Genomic DNA, 25,261 nt, shown 5'->3' on the forward strand with positions numbered 1-25,261 from the left:
ATCTTTGGGGGGGGGGGGGTTAAAAGGGTGCTACCAGCTTTGCCACCAGGCCCTACACTCAATGCCTGTAAACTCCTTGGACAAACAATTGGTTTATTGAGCACGGAAAATACATATGTAAACAAACACAAAAAAAAAGAGACATGCCAGCTCGGAGAACTGTTCTTGAAAATATTACACACAGACAAGCATGGGTCCTCTTCTAGGTGACACTTTACCTTGTAGGTGCAAAAGGCAGAAGCGCTTGCCACATCTGTGCATCTGCCTATGATAGCAAAAGGAAGCACCAACGAGCATCAAGAACTGATAAGAGAGGAGCAAATTTATTAAAGGTCCCACCACAGGCTTCAGCAATTTACTGGTGTTGGGGGTCGTTTCAGTAGATGTTCAAACGTAAATAAATTAATTGGTCAATCAATCCCAGCGTACAGAAAACAGCACCAATTCTGTAATCTTAAACATCTACATCGATCAAGCAAAGCCAGTGGGGGTACTGAGTGGCATAGGCTTTCTCAGCCCTCCGCAGCGTCTGTGGAAGGATGGGCATCATGCAGGACGCTGTCACTCTTCCCTGGATGACGTTCTCTACTCAGAGCTCTCACTGTCACCGTCATGCAGCAGTAGGGGTGACTTGCACTGTTTCTGCCAGCGCTTCCTGCGGCTCTGGTGGGACAGCAGCCGCCCTTTAATAACAGCTATAGCATACAAGACAGAATGGAAAGAGTGGTAAATGAGGGGCTGAATGGTTCCTAGTCCCCCCCCCCCCACCCCACGGCATTAATCTGGAGCAATATATTCACGGACAGGGACCAGTTCAAAAGTCATTTAGGTGACAAAAGGTTCAGTTTGTTTTAAATCAGTATTTTGATTGAAAGTAAGTCTAACATTTCTCACGTACAGTGGTGGAAATAAGTATTTGATCCCTTGCTGATTTTGTAAGTTTGCCCACTGACAAAGACATGAGCAGCCCATAATTGAAGGGTAGGTTATTGGTAACAGTGAGAGATAGCACATCACAAATTAAATCCGGAAAATCACATTGTGGAAAGTATATGAATTTATTTGCATTCTGCAGAGGGAAATAAGTATTTGATCCCCCACCAACCAGTAAGAGATCTGGCCCCTACAGACCAGGTAGATGCTCCAAATCAACTCGTTACCTGCATGACAGACAGCTGTCGGCAATGGTCACCTGTATGAAAGACACCTGTCCACAGACTCAGTGAATCAGTCAGACTCTAACCTCTACAAAATGGCCAAGAGCAAGGAGCTGTCTAAGGATGTCAGGGACAAGATCATACACCTGCACAAGGCTGGAATGGGCTACAAACCCATCAGTAAGACGCTGGGCGAGAAGGAGACAACTGTTGGTGCCATAGTAAGAAAATGGAAGAAGTACAAAATGACTGTCAATCGACAAAGATCTGGGGCTCCACGCAAAATCTCACCTCGTGGGGTATCCTTGATCATGAGGAAGGTTAGAAATCAGCCTACAACTACAAGGGGGGAACTTGTCAATGATCTCAAGGCAGCTGGGATCACTGTCACCACGAAAACCATTGGTAACACATTACGACATAACGGATTGCAATCCTGCAGTGCCCGCAAGGTCCCCCTGCTCCGGAAGGCACATGTGACGGCCCGTCTGAAGTTTGCCAGTGAACACCTGGATGATGCCGAGAGTGATTGGGAGAAGGTGCTGTGGTCAGATGAGACAAAAATTGAGCTCTTTGGCATGAACTCAACTCGCCGTGTTTGGAGGAAGAGAAATGCTGCCTATGACCCAAAGAACACCGTCCCCACTGTCAAGCATGGAGGTGGAAATGTTATGTTTTGGGGGTGTTTCTCTGCTAAGGGCACAGGACTACTTCACCGCATCAATGGGAGAATGGATGGGGCCATGTACCGTACAATTCTGAGTGACAACCTCCTTCCCTCCGCCAGGGCCTTAAAAATGGGTCGTGGCTGGGTCTTCCAGCACGACAATGACCCAAAACATACAGCCAAGGCAACAAAGGAGTGGCTCAGGAAGAAGCACATTAGGGTCATGGAGTGGCCTAGCCAGTCACCAGACCTTAATCCCATTGAAAACTTATGGAGGGAGCTGAAGCTGCGAGTTGCCAAGCGACAGCCCAGAACTCTTAATGATTTAGAGATGATCTGCAAAGAGGAGTGGACCAAAATTCCTCCTGACATGTGTGCAAACCTCATCATCAACTACAGAAGACGTCTGACCGCTGTGCTTGCCAACAAGGGTTTTGCCACCAAGTATTAGGTCTTGTTTGCCAGAGGGATTAAATACTTATTTCCCTCTGCAGAATGCAAATAAATTCATATACTTTCCACAATGTGATTTTCCGGATTTAATTTGTGATGTGCTATCTCTCACTGTTACCAATAACCTACCCTTCAATTATGGGCTGCTCATGTCTTTGTCAGTGGGCAAACTTACAAAATCAGCAAGGGATCAAATACTTATTTCCACCACTGTATGTCTACTTTCTGGTATAAGAGTCCCAAATGGTATAACACAGTCTTTTATTTCAATATTTTTATTCATGATTCAACATACTAAACATGGCCAACAAGCTTAGCACTTAACAGTCCAAATATCAAAACATACCGACCATTATGAAAAACTGATTATTCATCATCAAAACCTTCCAATTTTTCTCCCATCCCCACCCTAATCATTACCTCCTCCCCCCCTCCCCCCCCCCCCCCTGATTATTAACAATCCAGTATGTTACACAGTGCCAACCGGCTCATCCTCAAGCTCTAAAGTAGGTTGAACAATAAACCCATGCTGCCCCTATTTAGCAAGATTAACAATGCCTCCCTCCCCCCCCACCCACCCACCCCAGGAAGAAGTAGACACCTGTTATTTTTAACCTCTTGATGTCAAGAGCCAGCCATCCTGGCACATAGCTCAGAAGACACTTAGATCAATAAACCTTCTAACTAAACTACAAGAAACTATTAAGACTCTCTCAACCCTCACCTTAAAACCCCAGACCTAGCCCAATGTCCATTACCCAACGAAGCCCTCCCCTCACCTATAACGCAAGGCCTCATCTGTGATGCTGACATGGAGAAGACAGCATGAAGTCATTGTGCTTGCTGTATGCCCCCCCCCCCCACCACCACCACCCGGAGGAGCTGGAATATAGCAGATGAGGTAGAGTAGTCCCACATTCATCAGCTCCCTAAGGACCCAGACTAGAGCTAAGTACAGGCCTGGAGCAGGCAGAGTATAGCATGCAACCAGATGACCCACAAGGGCCAGGGGGGAAGATTAAGCAGCAACAGTGACTGGGGTGAGAGTGTGAATGTTCCACTGTCACTATACTTATAAAAGAGCGTAGCGTAAACCCTGAGGAATAATTGTAAACACTGCCTCAGCTATACTCGCAGCCAGACAGAGCACAACCTGTGTAATCATTAGTACTCTCTGATGAATAATTGACAGTAAACACTGCCTCGGCTATACTCACAGCCAGACAGTATGCACCTTGGTAATTATTAGTACTCCCTGAGGAACAACTGGCTGTAAATACTGCCTTGGCTATACTCGCAGCCAGAGTGTACACCCTGTGTAATTAGTACTCCCTGAGGAATACCTGACTGTAAATACTGCCTTGGCTATACTCGCAGACTTAGTACTCCCTGAGGAACAACTGGCTGTAAATACTGCCTTGGCTATACTCGCAGCCAGAGTGTACACCCTGTGTAATTAGTACTCCCTGACTGTAAATACTGCCTTGGCTATACTCGCAGACTTAGTACTCCCTGAGGAACAACTGGCTGTAAATACTGCCTTGGCTATACTCGCAGCCAGAGTGTACACCCTGTGTAATTAGTACTCCCTGAGGAATACCTGACTGTAAATACTGCCTTGGCTAAGTCAGAGCACATCCCCTAGGGAACAATTAACTGAACACTGCCTCGGCTATACTCGCAGCCACTGCATCCTGTGTAATAATTATTCCTCAGGGAGTACTAATACTGTAAAAACTGCCTTGGCTATCCTCAAAGACTATTACTACTCCCTGAGCAATAATTGACTGTAAATACTGCCTCGGCTAAGTCAGTTAGAGCACAGCCCCTGAGGAACAATTAACTGAACACTGCCTCGGCTATACTCGCAGCCACTGCATCCTGTGTAATAATTATTCCTCAGGGAGTACTAGTACTGTAAAAACTGCCTTGGCTATCCTCAAAGACTATTACTACTCCCTGAGCAATAATTGACTGTTAATACTGCCTCGGCTAAGTCAGTTAGAGCACAGCCCCTGAGGAACAATTAACTGTGAACACTGCCTTGGCTATACATTCAGCCAGTGTGCACCCTGTGTAATTATTAGTACTCTGAGGAACAATTGGCTGTAAAAACTGCCTCGACTATACTCGCAGACTGTTAGTACTCCCTGAGGAATAACTGACTGTAAATACTGCCTTGGTTACACTCACAGCCACTGTGTAATTATTAGTACTCAGAGGAATAATCAACTGTAAATACTGTCTCTGCTATACTTGCAGCCAGAGTACACCCCATGTAATTATACTGCTGTGCATATACTTGCAGGATAGTACTCCACGAGGAATAATTGCTATTAACACCATCAAGCATCTACTTAACGAAGACAGCACTGCCTTAGTAATCATTACAATATTGCTCAAAGCATATTTACAATACACAACATTCCCTGAGGAATAACTTCAGTTGTGTGTATGGTTACAGGCTTAAGTGCTCACTGTGTAATAATTACTAGCAGTAGTGCCAAGAATCCTTCAAGGACACAGCACTTGAGTAACAATTACAATACTGCCAAATCTATAGTACCACTCACTCTAAATAGTGCTGTGAGCATACTTACAGGACACAGTCTCCTGCCCCTCACGGTCACTCCCCAGGTCCCAGTATAAGCTCCGACTCCTGCGAAAATTCCTGTACAGTCTGGTGTACAGCACAGCCAGTGTCAGTAACACAAAGAGAAATGTGATGGCTGCAGCAGCCCAAACTGCTTCCTCCGTCCGTGGCGTTGGAATAGGTGAGTCATGAGGTCTCTGGAGCAGGTCCTGCCTATCTCTGGCCATGGCACCTTTCTGAGCTAAAGCCAGCTGGTGACTCTGAGGAGCCTGTACTTGGCCAGAGCTCCCTGGACAGGTGCACACCCCCTTTACAGAGCCATCAACCTCCCTCTGAGGCCCAAGAGATGGAGCCAAGCTGTTGGTGGGATGTGGGGGCCTTAGTGTGGGAGCTGTAGATGCAGCTACAGCTGCTTCATTCCGCTGTTTTCTTCTCCTAACTGAGCTGTTTTCTGTTCTGCCCGGCATCTCTTCCTCTGAGATATTTCTGCTGCTAGTGCGGTGGTGTGGCACAGCAGCTCTTGTGCTTTCCCTCTCTGTGGCATGGCTTGGATGTGGCATGATAGTTGTGATTTTGTCCCAGCTGTGCTCCTCAGGCAATCTCCCTGACATGACAGGATGTTGCAACAATCCTTTCTCCTCAGACTTTGTCCCTCTCATGGGTCCCAGGCGACTTGCACCCTGGACTTGCCTGCGGGCCCGTACAGCAGGCTGCTTTCTGTGCCTCCATCTTTGCCTGGGCCTGCTGGCCTTTGGGCTCCCTTTCAGTTCTGTTTTGATGCTGGAGCTGGATTCTGGTGCTGGAAACACGTCATCAGGGTCTGGGGAAATGAAGCAAAATTAATGTCAAAAAAACATATGCTCAAGGCAAAGGCAAGGCCTCAGAATTATGGGATATTACTTGGGTTAATCTGCATCACTGCTATTAATACTCAACCACGGGGGCTGCTAAAGACGAATGAGAAATCAGTAACCCAGAAATGCAGAGGGTTTAACTAACCATGATTCACTAACCTTCCTGGATACTATAAACTAAGGACCCACTGGTAGATACATAACTGTTTTACATCCTCCAACATCAACCAGGATAACAAAGCAGTGGATGCAGAACTTTCAAGATCCACAATAAAAATACCAAAGCCTACTGCCCATTTAACCCCTTATCTACCAAATCCTAAAAATAAATAAATAAACCCCTGCCTATTCCTGATTATGTGGCCATTGCATTGAAACCACCCACTCAAACCCCAGCCAATCAGGTTTGAAGACTCACTATAAAAGGACAATCTAGCAGACTTTACACCATCCTGAAGAAAGCTACAGCACCATGGCTGAACTGTTGGTTTCACTTACGTGGACAGCTGCAATGAGTTTGTTTATGGTGCTTCTTATCCTATCTAGAATGTAACGTTTTATACATTGGATGGAATTACAATTCTGTACACAGCTTTGGATACCAGGAAAACTGTATATACAAATTTTAAATAAGTAATGGGGAAGTGAGAATTAGCAAGAGTTATGCTGGAGGGAGGGGAGCAAAGATCCTACAGGTGTGAGTGCATAACACCTCTTTACTCTTGAGTCCCTTGCCCTGCCTTCCTCTAATCTCCTACATGCTCCATCCTGCATACGCTGTACTGCCACTGTCGTCCTAACCTCATACTGCATCTTTCTCTGCTGTTCAAGGCCAGTGTCACACTTTCAACTGCTTGGGACACCATAATTCTGCATAGTTCAAAGAGCAAGACATTGAGCCTTGCAGAGAGGAAACAAATGTGGGTTTGAGGCGCTGTTAAGGCAGCTCTTCTTTGGCTAACACGCTGGAATCGATGCAGGATGTAAAGGAAGGAGTAACACTCCAGACCTCAATCTCGTGTGGCAATTCATGCAAGTTCCTTTATGCGTATTGTCCTAGCACAGCTGGCAGCAGCTGTGCAAGCTCGCTATATATATATATATATATATATATAAATGTGTTGTTTTTATGGACAGGGGACAATCAACAATTACAAGACTTTCTAAACCGGATTAATTCCCTTGACATCAATATAAAATTTACCATGCAGTTTTCAAAGAATGTGGTAAAAGTAGTTAGCTTAGCAAGGTTTTCAAAAGGTTTGGATAATTTCCTAAAAGAAAAGTCCATAAGTCATTATTAAGATGGACTTGGGAAAATCCACTGCATATTCTGGGATAAGCAGCCTAAAATCTGTTTTGCTGTGCTGGGATCTTGCCAGGTACTTAGATTGGCCACAGTTGGAAACAGGATACTGGGCTTGATGGACCTTCAGTCTGTCCCAGTATGGCAATGCTTATGCTCTTAGGTTAGGGAGAATTATCTGTGTTTTCTAAGCCAACGGATAGACAGTCTCTATTACATTTGACTAGTAGTAAACCGAGTAACAGCTATACAGACGTATATGTATAAAACAAACAGATTAAGAAAGCAGCAAAGAAGGATGAATAAATTAGAAGATTGAGGATATCCTTAAAAAAGGTACGATGATGTTCGTATAAAAGAAGAGCTAAGTTCAATTGTAGAGACTTGTTACTTCAACCTAGAAAATCAGGAATAGAAGATACAGTTATGAATACATTGTAACAAAACACACAATAGGTTCCTCTACAGTAGCTGGGATTATGTGTAACCATTGGTGAATAATACAATTGCATCCAGGCTTTGAAAATCAAGAGCTAAGCATGGCTTACTCTAGAGGATATAATTTACCAGAGATACTAGGAAAATTATTGACCCACCCATACAGGAGAGGAAGAACTTTGAAGCCTTTACAAATGTGGATGGTGCAAAATGTGTGTTGAAGTTACTGAATTTGTTAATCCACTGAACAATAAAGTTTATAGATTGAAACAACATACAGATTGTAATACTATGTATGTTGTCTATGAAACTGAATGTCTGTGCCATAAATGGTATGTGGGAAAAACAAATTAGGTTGTTCAAGATCAAGAATAAATGAACACAGATTTTGCATTACACACAAAAAAAACAGGAAGCACCGATCTCTCTCATTGTATATCGGCATAACATGATTTTGAAGAGTTAAAATGCTTTATAATTTATCAAATAGGTGAAAATAAGAGGAGGGGATAGAGGAGAACTTTTATTACAAAGATGAATTTCTAAATTGAATACTTTAGAACCAGTGGGACTTAATGTTAGCATTGTCTGGAAAGTGTTCTTTTACGACAAATTTTGGCACATTAATCTTTTGCTGTAAGATCTGTTAGAACAGCCACCATGGAACTTCTTGTTATGAAAAATTTTTATAACACCCGAATGACGTATGAATGAAGGTTATTTTGCCCAATCCATTTTGTGGTTTTTCTATTTGGTCATTTGATTGGTTAATCAACGATTGGCATCCTTTTAAGAAGTGGTGCCATTTTGAAATAAACATTTTCCCAGAACATAGAAGTGATTGACACAGGGACTGGTGAGCCAGGGGTGGCGATTTTCATTTCTTTCAGGACCGATGAATAGCAGTTGCACTAACAAGATTTCTATTTGTTCTTATTTCAGAAGGTAAAAGCTTAGCAGTACCTTTTTGCCGATGCTTCCTGAGGAAGCAACAGATTGTGAAATGGACGAACTCTGTCAAGCATTGCACAGAATTTTAAAAGCCAAATCCCTGTGATTTATTATGTTTTATTATTGAATTCACAGAAAACTTAATACATTTTTAAATTCTTGGAAAAAAACATAGCAATATACAAAGAAGAGAAACACAAATAGAAATGGACAGGGAGGTTTTTAGACTGGTAATAGCTTTTTACTAACAATTAAGCACCGTCTTCACTGAAGTCTTTTCCTCCACCTATATAAAATAGTGGTTGCACTTATAGACGCAGACTAATTTGGGTTGTAGGTAGGGCTGGGGACACTTTTATTAAACAGTGCTATTAGCAGCATGCTTGAATGCCTGGTGAACAAGCCAGGTCTTTATAGCCAGTTTAAATTTTGTAAAGGACAATTCAGAATTCCAAAGAAAGGGAGCTGCAACATAGAACAATGGCTGGTGGATTCTAAAACTGCTTGTTTAGGATTGGGCAAAACAAAGCGATCATTGTTGAGGGATCATCGCAGACTCATGGGAGAGTATGGAATAGGGAGATTAAATAAGTATTGTGGAACACCCATCCAAAAAGCTTTAAAGGTGAGAGTTAAGAGCTTGTGAATGATTCACTGCTTGATAGGGAGCCAGTGCTGAAACAAAGGAGAGACATGGAGGGGCATAAACGAACGGGGCGCCCAAGCTTTCCTGAGGGCGTCCTTGCAAAGGGGCGTCCCCGTATTATCGAAACAAGATGGGCGTCCAGCTTTCATTTCGATAATACTGCTAATAGCACCATCCACGCAGATGCCCCCACTCTATATGTTAAACCTAGCGGACCTACCGCTTAGAAACGCCAAAAGCTGCATGTATAAGAGCCATCTAGAACCTTAGAAAAATTCAAGTCTAGGTGAAAATGTCCAAGTGCTTGTCAGGGACTTTTTCTTTTTTAGTACGGGTGAAGGATGACCTTCGCTATGCCTCTGTCCCTGCGATGGCAGTTGAGGACGTCCAAAATGTGGATGTTGCTGTGAGAAGGATGTCCATGCCTGCTATGCCTCCGACACCCCCTTTATTTATTTGGATTTTGGATCACAAGTAGCAACAGTGGGATTTGAACCGGCCACCTCTGGATTGCAAGACCAGCGCTCTAACCACTAGGCCACTCCTCCATTCCACTCCACTCCCTTGAAATTTGGCTGTCCCTGTGGGGGGGGGGGGGGGGGAGCAGTTCAGGATGTCCAAACTGTTTGAAAGAAGGACGTCCACGCCTTCGCTATGCCTCCACTGACACACACATACCTCCCCTCCCAGGGACCTGCATACTGCTGCGATGGGCCTGAGTATGACACTTCAGGCTGGCAACAAAAAAGTTTTTAAAGTTTTTTTTTTTTTCAGGTGGGAGGTCATCCCCGATTCCCTCTGGTGGTCATCTGGTTAGTTCGTACACCTTCTTAAGGCTTGGTCGTAAGAAAAAAAATGGACCAAGTAAAGTTTCCCATGTGCTCATCAGGGACACCCTTTTTTCCATTATCACTCGAGGATGCCCATCTGTTAGGCACGCTCCAGTCCCGCCTTTGCTATGCCTCCGACATGCCCCTGGGAACTTTGGTTGTCCCCGCGAAAGGAAGCGGTTGATGCCCAAAATCGGCTTTCAATTATGCCGATTTGGGCGACCCTGAGAGAAGGACGCCCATCTCCCGATTTGTGTCAAAAGATGGGTGCCTTTCTCTTTCGAAAATATGCCTGATAGGTTCCTGTGACTAAGTAGTTTGATTGTAGTATTTTGTAGCATTTGAAGATGTTTGAGAGGGTAATGAGGGGATCCTTGGTAAATTATAATATAACAGTCAGCTCTGGCGATCAATAATGAAAGGATAAGTAAATGAAAAGTGTCAATCAAAAAAACATAATTAACTGTCAAAGGATGAAGAAACCAGGTTACATATGTGGAGAAGGGTACAACTCTACTACGCTTAAACATGTCCCTCACAACTAAATATAGGATCTCAAAGCCATCCCTTAGCCCCTCTCGGGCCCTATTTATTTTCCACACAGACACGGAGAGAACCATTAATCTGTATAGCAGCCCTGCCTAAAGCAGACTAACCTGAAGAATCGACCAAGAGTTTTTGGAACATTAGTCAATCGCCACGCCAGGCAGAGCCAGGTCGACAATCGGCCTGAAATGTAAAATAAGATACAGATATGGTGAGGATTCTTCCAGTGAAGCAATAAAAGACGCTTAAGGAAAGCTAAGCAATACACGTACATGTTACTGTTTAAACTCAGCTTAAAAACAGCGTACATTCCAGAAGTACTGTGTTTGACAGACAAGATTTGGGGAACATGATTAAAATATTTCTCTATGTTTTGCTAATATCTATCTGACAAAAGGTAAAAGACCCACAGATTTTACACCGTCCCTGTCTATCTTTCATTGGCAAAAGACGGATATAGCGGGATCCTCCCGGATTCGATTAAAAACACCTTTAGAAGATCATTTTTTTTTCTTTACACCGTCCCTCTTTCATTTCTCGCAGGCAGTGCCTAAAATCCTTGTGTTAAGGTAGTGCTGGACTCCCCCCGTCGGGGGTTTATGCACTAGAAACTGATTCCCACAACATCAGGCACATTTTCGCCAGCTGTGCAAGGGGGCGGAGAGCCTGACTTTCCACGCCCATTCTTCTCCGTTACTGCTACGACAGGCGAGTTGGCCCGGGTCTACAAACACACATTCGCAACGAGACTCCGCCCCCACGCAGGCTAGGCGGTGCTTCATAAGGTGGTTTAATACCAGCAACGTGCTAATCGTCCACTCCTGTCTCCACCCCCCTAAACTACGGGAACAAGCTGTGGGCAAAAGACATCCGACAACGGAAGGTTCCATCAGCTCCGATACCCTTCCCAGCTATGGGGTTCATATAATAGACAGGGTATGTCCCAAAAGCTTTGAGTAGGGCTGGGCTGTTATACATGTTAATGGGGTATTTACTAACGGTGCTCTCTAATTTTAGGGCCCAAGAGATCTGGAATAAGGAATGACTATGACTAGCTTTGGGATCCACGTCAGCAACATTTTTTTTTTTTTACTGTGCCCCACCCCCATCCTACAAATACGAAATCACACGAGGGACAAACTACATCGGTTGGCAAAGTGTTCTAAACTAGTCTCCATCCAGCAGGTTAACTGTCTGCAGCAGAGATGCTAAGGGTGCTCCATCTCAAACAGGGAGGGTTTTCAGAGGTGTAAGACTACTCAACATGTAAAGGATAGCAAGATCAACTGATTTTACTTAATAGTCTTTACCAATAATCCTAAAATCTATTTTTTTTTTTATAGAAGAAGGAAAAAGACCTCAGATGCTCAGCTTGTTGTAATTAATTTAGCAACAGAATGGCATGCGAACGTTCTCACCGGTCTGAAAACTTCTTTAATTTTAATTGTGTGCAAGTTTTTTTCATTGTTTCACATTTTTTTCACATTATTTCATTATTTCAACGACTAGGGATTAAGAGCTGGAGCGTAGCCAGACACCCAATTTTGGGTGGGCCTGGGCACAAAATGGGTGGGCAGAAGAACTCCACCCTGTCTCACAAGTGATTTGGTCTCTCCCTCTCTTGCCTGCATGCCATATGGTCTCTCAAGCATCCCTCCTCACCCTCATACCTTTTAAAAAGCAGATTTTCACTGGCAGCAAGCAGCAACTAATACACACTGCTCATGTTGGCCCCACAGCCTTACCTCTGATGCAACTTCCTGTTTCCGCATAGGCAGGAATACATCAGAGGGAAGGCTGGTATGCAGGAGGGAGTTTTCAGCTGGTGGAGCATAGGGATCCCTGACAGCCACATCATAGATGTGCTGCTACTAGGTGGGCCTGAGCCCAAAGTGGGTGGGCCTGGGCCCATCCGGGCCCACCCTTGGCTACGCCACTGATTAAGAGACACTTATCTTTTGCTAAAAAGTGCTGCATTCAAATTCTCCGGTTTATTTCCACGGGGTAGGACCTTCGGTCACTCAATAAGGACACCGAGTATGAAAAGCTGACGGTTTGACTCCCAAAGAAACACATCGTGAAACGGAGGTGCTCTGTTGAGCAAACCGGAGAAATTGAATGCAGCACTTTTAGCAAAAGATGTCTCTTAATACCTAGTCATTTAAATAATGTGAAACAAATTTTTAAAAAACTTGCACGCAATTAAAATATAGAAAAATTGAGGAGGGTTTTCAGACTTGTGAGGACGTTCGCACGGCATTGTGTTGCTAAACCCAGTGGTGTGCTGATAAATTTTTAACAACGGGCTCTCTCTGGGCATAACCAGCCCTGCAATTTGAGGGGAGCCTAGAGATGGACTGGGGGGGGCATTCCTCTTGCTCCCCTCCCCTCGCCATGTGGGTGTGCTAGGCATTCCTTTGCTGGCAGGGATGTCGAGCTCTGCCCGCCAAGTAAATGGACTGCCGTCGCTCCCCGCTGCTTATTTCTGACTCTGAGCAGTATTGCTGGGACTCCTTGCTCATTCAGAACAAAATCTAGTTCATTATTAAAGCTCAGTTGACCCTCCATTTACCAAAAGGTTCCTAACACTTTATCAAAGGCCCAACTCTATCAAAAAGGAAGTGATAATATATTAGCTTAATTAAACTAATTGATAACTGTGGTGAATAAGTAAACAATGATAAGCTAATCCGAACACAAATCCATTCAAATCTCTATTGGGCCATAAAGCCCTTGTCCCTACTTAGATCTAGGATGATGATGTCAGGCTTCTTTATGAGTTCTAGCTCACCAGGTTCACACTGAGGGGCTCAGGCTGATGCAGTAAGCTTCATGAGTGTTTAGTGTGGTGATTTATTCTTGATTTCCCATGTTAATCATATTCATGATTCCGTAAGACATAGTACAGGGCAATCAGCATAAACCACTGCACTAAAGGGTAGAACAGTATGCATACAAATAGCTGATTAAGAAATTCTGTGCTAAAATTGTGTGCAGTTTTTAACTCTTTTTCTAGCACTGAATCTTTATTCCAGCTTGTGAATGCCATAAAGATAAAGCCAGGAGCAAAGGAATCATCTGAAGCCCAGTCACCAAGATCTCTGGTGACCCAAGAGGCCTCCCAGACCACTCTGCTTCCAAATATTTGTTGGTGGTCCAAGTGGACCCCCGTCAGATACCCCAACTCTCCACTTGAGAGTATTACCTGGTAGTCCAACTGCCCCTCTCCAAAATATTAATTCAGATGACATGGTGTCCAAATGGACCCTCCCCTATTGTCCTGCCTTCAAGTGTTTAGAGGTAATAGCCTGAGTGTGAAGATTGGGAGGTCCACTTGGACCACCAGGTAATATTTAGGGGGGGTCAAGGGAGGGTGTAAGGGATCTGGAGGGAGGGAGCTGGGGGTGTCAGGATGTCTGGGGCTCACTTGGCCACCAGGAAAAAGTTGTGAATAGGGGATGGGGGTGGGCACTGCAGAATCCACCAGGCTTTTTTTTCTTTTTCTTTTTCATGTCGCCCTTCCTGTCAGTTCATGAGCCAGTCCTTTCTCACTTATGGAAAGGAGACATTGTACTCTCGCTGCAGCAAATGGCTGTGTACTACCATGGCAGTATGTACTACTTTTTTTCTGACAGTGCACACTTTTTAACACCATGGTAATTTGTTTGCCATTAGTTTACAGCAAAGGTTTTGTTAGTGCATATTCCCAATCCTGTCCTGGGGGACCCCCCCCCCCCCCAGCCGGGTTTTACTTCCATTGCTTTCAATGGAAGTAATTGAGCCAGCCGGGGTTTTACTTCCATTGCTTTCAATGGAAAGCAATGGAAGTAAAACCCGGCTGGCTCAATCCGTCCTCCTTTTTCTGGAGCCATATGGTAAACCTACCACCAGATAGTTGCATTTTTAGTATATCCATATTGAATATGCATGAGAGAGATTTGCATATAATGGAGGTGGCAGGCATGCAGATCTCTCTCATGCATATTCAGTAGGGATATACTGAAAACCTGACAAGCTAGTGATTCCTTAAGACAGGTTTGCAAACCGCTGTTGTAGCACATGCTTTAGAACATGCACTGAAGCTCAGTACAGCATGTTAAAGCAACACTGCTGCATTGAAGCCTGAGAGTATCCTACCGGGTTTTGGATGTTGCCATTTCTGAAGTCAGCTTTATGTCCTTTTATTCTTTTTCTTCCTTTTTCACATTTACATTTTATTGATGTTCAACCTGTGGCCATAATACTACAGTTAGCTATTTAATATAACACACTTAAAGGATTGCCATCCAAACATTTTAATTAGTTGTATCCCCTTCCTACCCAGTCTCCTTCCTCTGAGAATGTCATCTCCAATGAATCTACCCAAAACTACCATCTCAAGCCTTGTAATACCATTCGGTTCACTCTCTGTCATCTCAATTCTTATAATTCATAAAGAGCTTACATATGCTTAGGACTGTAGTAGCCTATCCCTTGCAAGAGGTTTCAATTTATTTATCATACATTACAAAAAAAAAGCCATGCAGAATCAGACCAAGGTCCATTGAGCCTGACATCCTCTCTCTGACAGTTTGACAGATCCCAAAACGTAGATCTGTTTCTCGTAATTAATTTCCAGTAATGAGCAATGTCTCTCCCAAGTCTATCTGGCTAATAATTTTTTATGGACTTGTCCAAACCTTTTCTGAACCCTGCTATGTTAATCATCTGGTCATTAGAGTGGAGGATTAGCCTAACAGAACCAAGGAAGCTCATCACAAATCTCAATGCTGCCTCCTCTCTGGCATGTTCATTAGGGGTATCCTTAAAACCTGACCTGTTGGCAGCCCTCCGGGTCTGGGAGTGAAGACCAAGACCATGAGGAGTCTAATACAATCTTCTACCCTCTATGCTCCACAAAATCAACAGCACACCCAGCAGGAGGAAGAAATATTCTGGGTTAGCAGCCATTACACAACTCAACTATTACACAGAGGGGCATTTGTGATATGACATCTAGGTCCAATTTTGGACACTTTGCACAAAACATCCAACATTCAAATAAGAAAGAAGGTCATTTTCGAAAAAGAAAAACATATATCTTTTTTTTTTTTTAATACTGTATCAAACAAGGTTTTGTGCTTTGGACTTTTGTTTTCCATTAAAAAACAACAACGAATAAGTGCAAAATGTACAGATTCATGCCATTGGGGTGTAGGAGGAGCCAGCATTTTTAGTAAACTGGTCCCCCAGACATCCCAGGAGAGCATTGGGACACCCTAGGAGGCACAGTTGTGCACTTCATGAAAATACTCCCAGATACACATCTCACCTTTGCTCCCTTGTCCCCTGTGCCTTCCAAAACTAACCAAAAACACACTGTCTCCCACTGTACACCACTACAATAGACCTTAAGGGTGAAGAGGGAACCTATATGTGGGTACAGTCAGTGGCGTAGCCAGAAGGCAATTTTTGGGTGGGCCAACAGGTTGGATGGGTGGGCACTAGAGTTGCCAACTTTTTTGAAAAAGAAAAAAAACAGCAAACCTGATGCACCCATGCTCTGTCCCTACCCCACTCCCCATAACTTCAATGAGGGTTGCAGTGCAGGCTTCAGTGGCTGCAGGCCAATTGAGAGCTAAGGGAAGTACAATAGACTGCACTATTCAGCCCCACTGAGCCATGGTCCTCCAACACATATATGGTATTGAAGCCAAACACATTCTGCATCCAGAGAACCTCCTGGCTCTCCACCAACAATGGATACAGAGCACAGCAAGGACAATTCTCCATAAAACTCATCATATAAAAAATTTTGTTTTCTAGTATAATCTCAATTACAGACATATTATAAATTAACTTTAAAAAAATCTATAGAACAAAAGTCACGCAGAACCTAGAGCAAATCTACCATGCCAACACTAACTTCCAAAAACAAAGATCCTACCTATGAAAAAGAAGTGCCTTAAATATTATAGTAGGGCCCTAAAATACAAATACATTTATCAGGAAAGCTGAACAAGCCAAATTACTACGGAATGCTACATGGAAACTTCATGCTAACAGAATACCTCAGTCACACACACAAGACACAAATGCCAAATACAGAATAAGTGACCACAAACTCTAGAAATATAAATTAAATGGAAACCCCAAGAAACTAGACCTTGCATGTAGTACAACACCAGAGAAACAAGAAAGAAAGGCATGTGCTCCTGTGCAAAATATAAAGATGGCACATGCCAGGGATGGTGTTAGGGGATGCAACTAGGGCAATTGTGCTTGGTTCCTTGGCCAGAGAAAGCCTGCATGCTGGAAGCTGAAGGCGCAGCCTGGTAATTGTCTTTGGGGTCCTTTCCTAGATTTCTGTCCTGGACCCCAGCCATGTTTACCATCAACTTTGGCAAGATGTACATTCCAAATCCAACATATTATATTCACAACATTGAAAATACAATATTTTTATACCTCTTTGTTGTCTGGTCATTTTTTTCTCAAATCATATTGGTCCCAGTCTCTGGTTTCTGCTTCCCTCTGTCTTCTCTTAACTCACTTGCCAGGGTCTCTTATTTGACATTTCTTCTTTCTTCATGTCCATCATCCATCTCCCATCTCTGTTTTCCTATATTTCCTTGTTCAGTATCTCCCCTGTGTTCATATCCCCTCATCCGTCATCATTCCTCTGTGCACCTATGTCCTGCTCCGGGCCTTCCGTGTCCCGCCTCTGTAACAGGAAGTTACATCAGCGTGGAAGGCCCCGGAGCAGGACATCGGATGTCAGCGCTGCATCTGTAGTGTTGCTGTCAGGTAAAGTGTAAACCGCCGCCGCGGGGTGGGAAACTGTAACAGCAGCACCGACAACATTAAATGAAGCGCTGCAGCAGGGGTGGGAGACGGTCACGGTAAGGATCTGCTTCTGGGCGGGCGGGCGGGCCTGAGACTAAACTGGGTGGGCCTGGGCCCATCCAGGCCCACCCGTAGCTACGCCCCTGGGTACAGTAGGGTTTTGGTGACTTTGGGAGGGGTCACAGTTTCCACCACAAGTATGACAGGTAGAGGGAGATAGGGACCTGGGTCCCCCATTGTATACTGCACCGACCACTACACTACTCCAGGGACCTGTGTGCTGCTCAAATAGACCTGACTTTAACATTTGAAAGCTGTCATAGAGGATGGTAAGTCATATTTTTATTAACTTTTTTGGGGGGTGGAAGGCGGTCAGTGACCAGTGGGGAGTATTGGGAAGTCACCCCTGATTCCCTCCAGTGGTCATTTAGGGCACCTTTTTGTGCCTTATTAGTTCTGAAAACAGGTCTAGACCACAATATATTGGTTTTAGCCCTGGGCATTTTTGTTTTGTACTATTATAGCTGTAAAATGTCCAAGTGTTAGGCACGCTGTAATCCCACCTTCAAAATGCCCCCGACACCCCTCCCCCCCTTGTGATTTGAATGCACTTTTGACAGACTTCATAGAAAAACATCTACAATATGGTTAACAAAAAGCTGATTTGGATGTTTTTGTGAGAAAAACATCCAAATGCTGCTTTATGCCACTTTTTAGATGTTTTTCTCTTTCAAAAATGAGCCCCACAGTGTCACAGCCAACTGGAACTGCTGTTTTAAGAAAATCTGCTCTGGATTAATGTATCAAGCAGAAAGAAGAATTTAATGTTTCAGATGGTCTAGTCCATTGTATAGTCAAGGTGTTTTGAGTAGCGGTGGGAAGAGGAGGGAGGAGCTGGGGACAGGGTAAGATGGGTTTCACATAATAGAAACCCCACCCGCCTTCAAAGTCCATGTGGGTCCCTTAGGTCTCACATCCACAAGTGATACACCTATAATAAACGTGCTGCTTTGTATGCAAAACCTCCACCCCTCAAAAAATCCAAACATCACTTGAAGCTCTGCTTTTTGTTGTTGTTGTTTTTGATTTTGAATACTGGTCTCTTAAGAATATAAAATAAAAAGAAAAAGCACCCCTATAAACAACAAAGGAGCACACCCCTACTTAATCTGTATAGAGTTACTCACATATGATATGATATGGAGTCTTAGAAACAGAGGAATACTGTACACAGCAAAATGGAAGGCAACATTCATTCTGTTTGCATATCAACGACTGAAAACCTCTGTGGACTTTTGAACAGTATCTTAGTTGGACCTTTGCACAGCTGCTGTTTTTCTAAAAGTACTGTTTCTATGTGTTTAAAGGGTACAGGGGAGGGGGAAATTATTCAGTTGAACTCTGTGTTAGTGGCTCTCTACACATTGGAAATATTTCCTGTTAATGGAGAATCTGTATTTGTTCATCTCAGGTCTTGCTTGTATAACCACTCTGCATGCCACTCTTTGCCATTCATCCATTTGGTGTATGAATTTTATTATACAATGGAGGAATAAAGAAAAATAGATCCCCTCTCACCCATGTTCCCATCTACTGAGGCACTGTCCGCAGGGATGGTCTGCATAGCATTGGCTAAACTCTCTCCTTTTGAAAAAGACCTCCTACTTTCTCTGAACTTGAATCACTGAGTGAACATTTTGTTATTTTTAATCACTGTAATAGGCTAATTCTACTTATTAACAGAGTTAGCACATTAGAGTCAGTGGTTACAAAAATTATGCCATTGAAATTTCTAGAAAAAAAATGATGTAGTTGTGAGGGCAACACCAGTGAAGATTTTTCAGGTGAATGGCTTGGTTAGAAGGGTGATGCTAACGGAGGTGAATGTGAAAGTTCTGATTTAGAGGCTGACTATCTTCCTATGAAGCTGTCACTTTTTCAGTCACTGAGGATTCCTCAGGAATGGCTCAAATTGTCCTATTCCAGGCAGGATGACAACATAAAACTTACTTCATTCACTCATAACAGATTAAAAATTGGGAACAAAATTATAGATTAGACCCTTGAGTTATTGAAAGAACCCTTTTCTAAAGTAATTACTCTGTGTAGCACCCACACTGTAATGTAGTTTCTATATACCTCAAAACCCAGACAAACAGACCTTGCTTGCAAAGGCAACTACGTTCCCTGAAATCTCAGAAACTAACATTGTATTTACAGCAAGAGAAAACTCAATCCTATGCTACATTCCTCTAACAGACAGCTTCAAGAAAATATACACTATTTGTAGCTTATCACACACAAATAACTTCCACCTCTGGACAAGGAGAGTGTCATAGGATTGAAGAATCTCAGCATTGGCCTCAAATACCTGGCATTCCTTCGCAAGCATCAACATTGCTGCTTTCTAACCTCACCTTCTGGCTCTCAGCACAACCCCCTTCTTGTGGCAATTCTGTGCTATATTCCCTGGCCTTTGCCTCAGCAGGATGTGACCCAAAGTTAAAAGGGACTGTTTCCAGAGCCTGCCTCCCTGGTGCTGTTATCTCTAGCTGTTTCAAGGGGCCCAAAATACAAACTTGTGATTTTTGTCATATCCCCAGATAGGGCAGAATTAACTCTTTGGTAGCTCCTAGACTCCCTACTGTAGTATAAGCATATTTTAAACCCTCTTATATTATATGAGCTTGTTAGAACAAGACGGGATTGTTTTTACATCTGAACAACAGACTATGAACATTTTTAGAAATAGATTTGTTAGGCAAAGTATCGATAGCGAGACTCCATAAGGTTCTGTATAATGTAGCACCACCCAGACATTAAAGAGAGCTTTTGGGAAAGTTGAAGTAGGAATCTGGGTCCCTAAATGCTTTCAATAAATTTGAACCTTTAATAACAGATGTCATGAAGATGGTACATAGCACTGAATTATAAGAATACCAATTTATGGTATTACATCATTCTTTTTTTATTCAAGTTCAGGTTTACTTAGCAGCTCGAGTTGCTACCTAGTATGACCTAGATGTAAGATGGTAGAGAATACTTTCACATAACACATATATATAGTACTGAATAGTGTAGGTTGAGGGAGAAAAAGCCTCAGAGCAGATCCTTGGTCAAAAAACCTTGTGGTAGAGTTGCTCTCAATCATTGGCATAAAAAAAACCCAAATTTGTACTCTCTTGACTTAAATATTGTTGTACATAAGAATTTTTTGTATCAAACACAGCAAATAAACACTCAAAACCAAGAAAACTTATCTTATAAGTGATGAGAAATATTTTTATATGTGCACACATAAAAGTATCTCAGCAAGGATACATTTTCTTGTTTTTTTTTTTTTTTAATTAATGTTTGTTCACTGTGTCTGATGATAATTTTTTTATGTATATACAACAATATTTAAGTCAAGATCATACAACTTTGGAGGTTTTTATGCCAGTGATTGAGAGTAGCTAATACCGCAAGGTTTCTTTGACCAAGGATCTGCTCTGAGGCTTTTCCTCTCTCAGCCTACACTATTCAGTGGTACATATGAGTTATAGGACCACTTGCTTTGTTTGTTTTTGTAGAGAATAATTGTATACATGCCTTTAGCTGGCCATAATTAATTTTTTTAGAGTAATTGTTAACCACAAAAATACTAGTCACACCATTGGAGATATTATGAAATAAAAGAGATTCTTATGGGATCCAGGGTAAAGAGCCTAAATCATTAACTTGCAAAGCAAAACTATAGGTGGGGGAAAAAAAGGTCATCTGAACCATTGGTTACATGATAAACCACTCTCCTATTGGTATTGGAGAAACAAATTTCATGTCCTTATGATGTCAGAATTGCAGACTGTGAGATACACCCTTAAACAGTAAAAAATGGTTTTAATGATCTGGGATAGATAGATATATATATATAGTTTCCCCCCCCCCCCCCCCCCGCAGGGCCAGTCTTAGAAATTGTGGGACCCTTTGCAGACCAGTTCAGTGCCCCCCCCCCCCCCGCCCATGCCTGCCACCATAAACCATAATTTATCAGAGTTTAAAAGGAGGTTTAGATCTCTCAGAACTCCACCTCACCCCGTACCTTGATGAGCATGCACCATGTTTTAGTAGAGGTTGGCAGACAGCGGCAGTGATTTTCATATCTGGTCAGCTGCCGAGCCCAGAGCCTCATCGCTGCTGCATCTTGGCATTGGGGAAGCAGGAAGTGACATCAAATGGGGCGGAATGCAGCAGCGTGGAGGCTCTGGGCTCGGCAGCTGACAAGATATGAAAACCGGTTCCACTGCCTGATGCTCTTTACTGAAATGTGGATGCACATTAAGGTACAGAGCAGGAAGGTGTTTTGAGACAGGAGGACAGTTGTGCCAGAGATGCGGGGCCACCAGGAGCGCAGGGCCCTGTCTGACCGCCCCTGTCACCCCTACCTAAGACCAGCCTTGCCCCCAAGGGTACCTAGGTTAGTACTAAATTACATGGAGGAGGGGGAATGGCTGACAGAATACACCCACCTAATTAATACTACTGCTCCTCAGGATTGGGAGGGGAAGAGGTATGGGCCAGGCTTTTGCATGGTTTTCGTAGAGAAGGGCACTGCTTTATAGGGTGTGGGAGCATAAGAGTCCAGTTCCCACCCCATCACGTTGGATGTATGCGCTACACAGGTCAGATTCTTTGTCTTCCACTGGTGTTTGGTATTTGGGGAATAAGATGGGTAGAAGATATGATGTCATTTGACTAGTTTGCGTTGTTTCTCTGTATTGCATTGATACCTAATAAAAAGAATTAAAATAAACCCTCACATCCCCTCTGGCATAATGACAGTATCCTCTCCCCCCCCCCCCTGCCCAACATGACCCTGTGTTTGATCCTTCTAGTGATTAGGAGTTGGTGAGCAGAGCTTCTGAACCCCTGCTGTCTCATCTGCTGCTAGCATTCCTGCAATTAGGACTATAGGACCCCATGTAGTTCCAACTTTAGCCAGCAGAGGCAGTGGAAGCAGCTCATCAATGCCCAGAGGGCTGGAGGCATACAGAAGGACTGGTGGTGGTTCTGCGTGCCTTCGTTTTTCTTTCTATCAGGTAGCAGCTGATTTATCATGGTGAAGGTCTGCTGGCACCCTTAAGCACACTTGTTGGGAACTGCTGCATGTATAAAAGTGACAGACCACCCTAAATCAGGGTGACAGACATCCCTAACTGGCCTAAGTTTTAATCTAGCCCTGCCCCCAGACCTGAGCATAATCCTCCAGATTCAATATACGTTGCCAAAATGTGGGCACAGATCCCAGATCTGCCTGCAAACTAGTTAACAATCCATAATTGATGTTAATTAGCACTCAGTTGGGTTTACATGCAGATCTGCCCTGCATCCTGTTCAATCAAATGCACAGCTACATTTTCAAGAGGAGCATGGCTATGGGAGGGGCAGGGCCTAACTTTCCCAAATTAGGCCCCATGTTATAGAATAGGGGCATTTACAAACCCAACCGCCATTCATTTCACACCAGCGTTTACACCAGGTTTCAGCAGGCCTAAGTGCTGAACTCAAAGTTAGGCGCAAGTTGCTAAACTAGTATTCGTGAAAGAGTGCTCTGCGCAGGGCGCCCGTTGCAAAATACCAGTTTAGCATAGATCTTCCTGATGCCTAACTCTGGGCACTATTTATAGAATTCTCCCCAATGGCTGCTTCTTGGGTCTTTGCACTAGTTTAACTGTCAGGTAAGACCCATTTCATAAGACTCCTTTATGTGTTCTCCTCTTGCATCTCTTTTCTTTTCAATTAGTTTGTCTATAAACATACACCTACAAAGTAGAGATGCTTCAGTATGCAAATGATGAGCACAAACCTAGTGCACACCTTCATCCTAAAGACCAAGGAAATATTCTGTTCATCTTGCCATGAGAGATCACTGTCTCGCTGCACAGTACAGTAAGAAAATCAACATCACTTTATTGTCTGTACACTCAGCAGGTACAGCACCCTAGGGTGATACAGCAATGTTTCCATACTATTGCGAACGACCTATGTACCACTTTTCGTTGCGTTCTGGAAGTGGAATCATCAGTGTCCTGCTAAGAAATACTGTTAGTCTCTTCTGTTCTTCCCAGTGCCTTCAACCAAGCTTCTCATCATATCATTAGCTTAGAATCTTGTCCTAGTCTACTCTCCTGCACCCTAATGTTTTTTCCTCCTACAATGTGCATCAGGAGTGCGTGTGCTTCATGGATGATCGTGGCTGGAGAGATTCAGCTTCAGAAGTTGTAGAACAAGGCCAATGCTAGGCAGACTTCCACACCCTGTGCCCTGATCGTGGCTGAATAGATTTGTATGAGCTGGAATGGAGCTTTTCTGGGGATGATGACTTCAGAAGTTTTAGAACAAGGACAGTGCCAAGCAGACTTCTATGGTCTATACCCTGAAACTGGTAAGAACAAATCAAGATCAGGTATACATATGAAGTATCACATCATACCTTATGCAATGTGTTTATCTTGTTGGGCAGACTGGATAGACCGTACAGGTCTTTATCTGCCATCAGCTACTATATAACTATGGAGTTTGGTAGAAGCACCGCAGTTTCTTCAAGCATTATGATGTCATCAGAATGTGTCTTTTAATAACTATGCTCTGGGTGTGTGGGAGAGAGAGCCCATGGGCACAAAGCAGTCCTGAACGGCACCTATACGTCTGGTTTGCAAGCTGCCCTCAAGGACTAGAGTTGTGCACCCCTGATTCAAATTATAAAAAAATAGAAAGTCTGGGAAAAATACACATTCATGCGCAAAAATTGGACACATGAGAATACACACAGAAAAACAGTTGTACGAGTATAAGATTTTTGTTTTATTTTAGGTTGTTATTACATCAGTAATCAAACACTGATAGCAGAAAAAAAAAATCAAAATACATGTCTCAATTTGTATAGTAAATCCCCAATAATTCCATATGGGGTGGGGGGGGGGGGTGTCATAGTAAATGTTATAAGAGAGTGTGGAGAATGTTTCACAAACATACTTTGACAATTGAGGCCTTTGTAAAATCTATCTACAGCTTTCCTGTGTAGTCTGTGTAGGGATTAAATGGTTCTCTGGACATCCAAAGCAAACTAGTATACGTTTGAAATTTGTGAGCAGTGGTGCCAACTGTCAAGATGAAGGTGCTAACATTTAGTTGCAAAACATTTAAAGATTACAAAATAAATAAAATGCATAATTAGAAGGAAAGGAGATCGGATTATGATACAACAATAGACTCATAACAGGGAAAGTTGATATGTTGATTCTAACTGGTTCTGCAGCTTTATGAAAATCTGGCCTCGATTCATTGCTTAGGCAAGAAGAAGAATCAAAGGTTCTATCTGGTTCAATCCTGTGGTTGTGAGTAATGGTGGGCAGAGTAGGATGTGTTTCATGAAATAGATAACATGTTCACTCAGGACACTGGTGAATGCTACATTCCTTCATGTGTGTATCAGCAGCCCTGGTGCCTCGTCAGGGGGTTCTGTGTGACCTTAACTATGTGGGGCCCCCAGCCTGTCCTGCTTCATCTCTTTACGGATACATTCTCCTGGAATATGTCTGGCTCTGTCATTTTGGACTGGAAGTAAAATTTAAATATAATCTGCTGTCACCCATTGGGGAATACTCATGCTGTGCAGAAGGGGGAAGCTAACATGTGCTACCCCTTCCCTCCTCCCCCCCCCCCCCCTCCGCTCTATTTACTTAGTGATAAGAAGCTGCAGTAAATCTAAGGAAAAGGGAAACTAGGAATGAAGAAATAGTCAAAATATGTCCCTAAATTAAAAGGAATCTCTGACCCAGGCTGCCTCTTCCTGCTGCTTTGCTTATCATTACTTTACAAACATTTTGGTAGAGAGAGAGTTAAAACCTTTTCTAAACCTCACAACCAATCAACAAGAAGCTGAGCCTTTAAACAAATAAATTATTTGCTAAGTGACAGAGCAAGAAAAAAATAAAGATTGTGTTGATAAATGCA

General features: G+C 43.2%; 1 protein-coding gene across 8 annotated transcripts; it reads right to left on the bottom strand.

Annotated features, from left to right (window-relative positions):
• Positions 1-56: 56 nt before the first annotated feature.
• TP53I13 (tumor protein p53 inducible protein 13) lies at positions 57-19,726 on the bottom strand. 8 transcript variants are annotated; one of them, XM_030186061.1, is made up of 5 exons: positions 18,454-18,578; positions 14,579-14,670; positions 10,552-10,624; positions 4,878-5,690; positions 57-695 (listed from the first exon to the last, which is right to left on the bottom strand). In XM_030186061.1, exons 3-5 carry the CDS (start codon positions 10,580-10,582, stop codon positions 586-588), a joined length of 954 nt encoding a protein of 317 aa, XP_030041921.1. In that variant the 5' UTR covers positions 10,583-10,624; positions 14,579-14,670; positions 18,454-18,578; the 3' UTR covers positions 57-585. The 8 variants fall into 8 exon arrangements, with proteins under 8 accessions (XP_030041921.1, XP_030041923.1, XP_030041924.1 ...); XM_030186063.1 differs by lacking the exons at positions 14,579-14,670; positions 18,454-18,578 and adding an exon at positions 19,684-19,726; XM_030186064.1 differs by lacking the exons at positions 14,579-14,670; positions 18,454-18,578 and adding an exon at positions 19,638-19,673.
• Between the last annotated feature and the right edge of the window lie 5,535 nt (positions 19,727-25,261).

The sequence above is a fragment of the Microcaecilia unicolor genome, chromosome 13 (genome assembly GCF_901765095.1).
Source record: "Microcaecilia unicolor chromosome 13, aMicUni1.1, whole genome shotgun sequence".
NCBI lineage: Eukaryota > Metazoa > Chordata > Amphibia > Gymnophiona > Siphonopidae > Microcaecilia > Microcaecilia unicolor.